The sequence below is a fragment of the Elephantulus edwardii genome, unplaced genomic scaffold (genome assembly GCF_000299155.1).
Source record: "Elephantulus edwardii isolate Elephantulus edwardi_28Jun2011 unplaced genomic scaffold, EleEdw1.0 scaffold00008, whole genome shotgun sequence".
Lineage (NCBI taxonomy): Eukaryota > Metazoa > Chordata > Mammalia > Macroscelidea > Macroscelididae > Elephantulus > Elephantulus edwardii.
The window spans coordinates 8867555-8872012 of record NW_006399758.1 but is presented as its reverse complement, the minus strand read 5'-3'; the positions used below and the strand labels follow the sequence as shown (position 1 = coordinate 8872012).

Genomic DNA, 4458 nt, shown 5'->3' with positions numbered 1-4458 from the left:
AAGACAAAGTCAGGAAGGTGGCTGGCAATTCTCAGCTCCCTAACTTCTCCCCACTCGTAAGGTGGCAAGACTCACCCCAGTCGTCTCTGAGGACTCCCCTGGAGCCTTGCAGGGCGGCAGACGGATCTGGCCGTCCCGGGCCTTCCCGGCCGCCGGCGCCCACCTCACCGCGCGCCCCTGCTCCTTTGCAGCGCACCGGCCGGCAGCCGCCATGGACCGGGACGGGTCCCGCCACGCCGGCACGGAGCCTGAGCCCTCGGCCGCCCTGGCGGCTCGCGACCCGAGCCCAGGCAGGTCGGCGTCGGGCGGCAGCACGCGCTCGGCGGGCGGGCGTCCGGCGGCGGCGAACGCGGCAAGGGAGCGCAGCCGCGTGCAGACCCTGCGCCACGCGTTCCTGGAGCTGCAGCGCACGCTGCCGTCGGTGCCGCCCGACACCAAGCTGTCCAAGCTGGACGTGCTGCTGCTGGCCACCACCTACATTGCGCATCTCACTCGCAGCCTGCAGGACGATGCCGAGACGCCGGCGGAGCCCGGGCTGGGGACCCTGCGCGGCGACGGCTACCTGCACCCAGTCAAGGTAGGTGCTGGGGCGGAGCGAAGCCGGAGCGGCGCACCCAGGCCCAGCCTGGCCCCGCGAGCTCTGCCTGGCCCAGCGGTGGAGCCTGTGAGTCCTTACTTCCTTCTCCCAGCTTGTCCTTGGCTAGCAGGCATGCGCTTAACCACTACCTCTCTTGGGCTCCTTCCATCTATTGAACAGCCACCAAGCAAAACTGTAACATCTGTTCATACAATTTCGAGAGTAGAGTAAAATGTATGTTGAGTGAATGGGTTAAATGGACGTTTCAGATTCTGGGATTGAAGAATTAACCAAGAGAACCAGTTGTGTAGAATTCGTTTGCATTCCATATAGGTAGAATGGACAGGGTTTTCATTTAATATGGAATATATGAATACAGTTTATTAGCTTTATTGCAGTATTTTTATTTGTTTTTAAATCCCCCCTCCCCCAGTAAACCCTTCCTGCTTAAGAGGCATCCTCTTCCCTAGAATATTTATGCAAGAATTTTCAAATATTTGTTTGCATCGTTCTGGACCATTTTTCCACATGCACACTAACCCGAATAAAAACAAAATTCAGATTTAACCTTAAGTGTAAAGTCAGACAACAATAAATTATTGAACAATTCATTATCTTAGAAGTATGGGAAACTGTGCCTTTCAGTTTTATCTGAACGCTGTGATGAGTTTAACATTCAGTCTCAAGATAAACCTATTAAATATAAAAATTAGAACTATCATTTATTTACAATTATAATAGACCTTTTGCCTTTCATCAGTGTACATCGTGATGCAAAATCCTTTGACTTTTACACTTAAAACTTTTAGTATAAAATTCAAAGTCTTTTGCGTTATGGTGTACATTAACATTATTTTCAGATATGCCATTAATCATATTTATATAATATTTTAATTCTATTTCACCTGACTTTATATTTTATATATACTCTAAGAAAGCTTATTTTAACACTAAGTAGATTTTTATACAGAAGGCATCTTTTAAATGCTGCTTATGAAAAGTTGCTTGAGAAATCAAGTTCTTTTCTTTTTTTTTTTTTTTTGAGAAATCAAGTTCTTTTCTAACCTTGGTTTCTTGTAGTGTTTTTGAATGAGTGAGTGATGCCAGAGCAATCGTTTTAATGTTAGCAAGACTTTCTTTTGAGTTGACTCATGTGCCAAATTGTATTTTTGTAGTTAAAATTATTTTTAAAAGTTTCTATATGTTCTCTGAATAGAGATAATACCAATGACTCAAGATAACAAGGCCAACAGCTTTCACTTAAAATTGATGATGCTTGGAAAGTAGTGAATATATATTTTTTTTTCTGGTGAATATATTTTTTAACCAAACACTTACTGAGTCCCTTCTGTGCACTGTGTTAAGGGAAGGACTATAAACATAAGTGAGGATCTATATTTGTCTTAAATAAAAGTACAAATAAAGATGAAACAAAAATGAAAAGAATAGTACTATGAGGCAGGATGTCTGTGTGCTGTAAAAGAACTTTTGCCATGTGCTGTACAGAGGCAGAAAGTTTATATATGTATAACCGAAATGGTCTGTAACTCATTATTGCACAGACCTTCTCAAAATGTTTAATTAAAACGTTTACATTGATCAGTGCAAAAGGAGAAAAATTATTAAAGTCTATTATAACTATTGTAATCCTTAGTAAAACGTGCACTTTGATGGTCAGAGGTCTTTTTAACAAGTTTCTCAAGGCCACTCTTTCGAGCTATTGTTTCTCACTATCATTGTTACTACCCTCTCGCCTTGTGGAGACTTAAGAGATCTGAGAGTTTTTCAGATGATTCTAGAAGGTTTCGGAGACCAGGGTCCTGATTCCAGCTGAGCTAGTGGTCCAAAGAGGTATAATTCTTTATGAAAACAAGAGTGTACTTAAGATTCTTCTCCTGATTAAGAAAGTATATAGGAAAGTATATAGGTGAATTTATTAATTGCCTCATCTATTCAGAATTATACTTGATAATATAAATAAACAATAGTTTTCAAAATAATCAGAGTTTTGTTACTTTTAGTTCATTTCTAAAAGCAAGATTGCAGTTTTAAAAAAGTCTTCAGTTTGAGGTTCAATGCTGGTTAATTGTATGACTTGCTAGATCTTTTAGCTTACTGATAATACATTGATTTTAAATATATTTTATCAGGAAAAATAGAACTCAGGATTGTATTAATCTAATGATAAATCATTGCAAAAATATTAACAAAAACCGAAATAAATTATTGCAAAGTGAAATGTAAACCTATCAAACCTTTTTCTTAATTCCCCCCCCATCATATTGGCATACCACCTTTATGTCTTAATTTCTATTTATGTGTAAATTAATGTTAGTTCAATTAAATCATTATAAACCTTTCTGAAAATACAAAGACCCAAAGGTCTTAAAGAAGACACCTTCATCATTTGATTCAGACCATTGGGGTGGGGGGAGCGACAAAACCACACATGTGTATTTTTAGGTTTGCCTCACAAATTAAGTTTGAGCAAGGTTGTAAGGAAGAGAGCCTTCATTTACTTCCCTGCATGGCTGTGTGACTTCCAGCAGCAAACATCAGTCACCTAGAGAGCATTCAGTCATCTTTTGTGTTTGTTTGTTTTAGATATATTTAATTCATACTGATTTACCAAATTACACTTGAGATTTGAGCATGAGGGAATTTTTGCATTAAATTGGGACACAGTTGAAAGTATTTTGTATGTAATGTGTTTTCCCATCATTATGTGAGTCTGGGAATTTATCATTTAAGTGGTTGTTCATCATAAATATGAATTTCGAAAAGTCATGTAAGTAATGCAAATGTGATGAGTACCAGAAGATTCGAGCTATATTACGCCAGTACATCCAGATATTTAATCCGGATTTTCTGCCTCTTTAACACCCAGTGTTATCTTTGCAGCTATTTGCTATTAGCTGATAAGACATTTAGGGTGCTCTGGTGGCATATTCCATAGGCAGTTGTCCCACTAACCTGGGGGGGGGCACCTGTTTTCTGGTTTGAATCCACTAGTGACACCACTGGTAAAAGATCCTCTCACGAGATTTGCATCCTCTCAAAAATCTGCTCTCGCCTCAGCTATGAGTCACTTCCAACCCTGTGCTTATGAGTTTTTGAGAAAAAAGGTATTTAGATGGTCGAATTATCCACTTTTATTTGTGATTCTTTGATAGGAGTAGACACATATATATGGAGTTTCTGGGTGGTACAAATGATTAGTGCACATTCTAGTAACCAAAAAGTTAGTGGTTCAAATCCAACCAAAGATAACTCAGAAGCAATAACTTTAAAATATCACTCTAGTGAAAAATCTGGTTTGGGGTCTAATTTTGCTTTAGCGTTAGTTTTAAATAAAAACTTTTTGGGTGGGAACATTTCTACATTTCAGTAACATTATTAATGGCTTCTTAAAATTCTTTTCTACATGCATAGTGTCAAAAAGCGGGTACATGTTTATCGTTAGCATTAATAAACCTTTTTAGTGTTCCTTCTTGTGAGGCGTCATCAAGCCCACTACAGCACATAGCAACCCTATGATCAACAGATTTGAACCCTGCCCAATCCTGTGTCATCCCCAGCATCTCAGTACTTTGTCCAACAATGTGCCTGGCTTCATAGGGTTTTAGCAGGCCTGTTGTAGAACTGGATGGCCAGTCCTGCTTCCAAGTCTTGTTTCAGTCTGGGAGCCCCACTGAAACCTGTTACCATAGGGGGCCCAGATGGTATTTGAAATACTGGTGGGATAGCTTTCAACGTCACTGCAAACTTAGACATGATAATTGTAACTGCTACTTGTTGCGTTTGCATTGAGGTGTTTGGATCATATGTCAGATATACTAATTTTTTGATCCCTGTGTAAATATTCTTTTTCAGAAATGGCC

At 40.0% G+C, this 4458-nt stretch overlaps 1 protein-coding gene across 1 annotated transcript; it reads left to right on the top strand.

Annotated features, from left to right (window-relative positions):
- Positions 1-211: 211 nt before the first annotated feature.
- TCF24 (transcription factor 24) lies at positions 212-808 on the top strand. The gene has a single exon (XM_006880530.1). It carries the CDS (start codon positions 212-214, stop codon positions 806-808), a length of 597 nt encoding a protein of 198 aa, XP_006880592.1.
- Positions 809-4458: the final 3650 nt, after the last annotated feature.

What these genes read in the sequence shown, in the direction of transcription:
- TCF24 (XM_006880530.1), top strand. Translation starts at nt 212, where the DNA reads ATGGACCGGGACGGGTCCCGCCACGCCGGCACGGAGCCTGAGCCCTCG.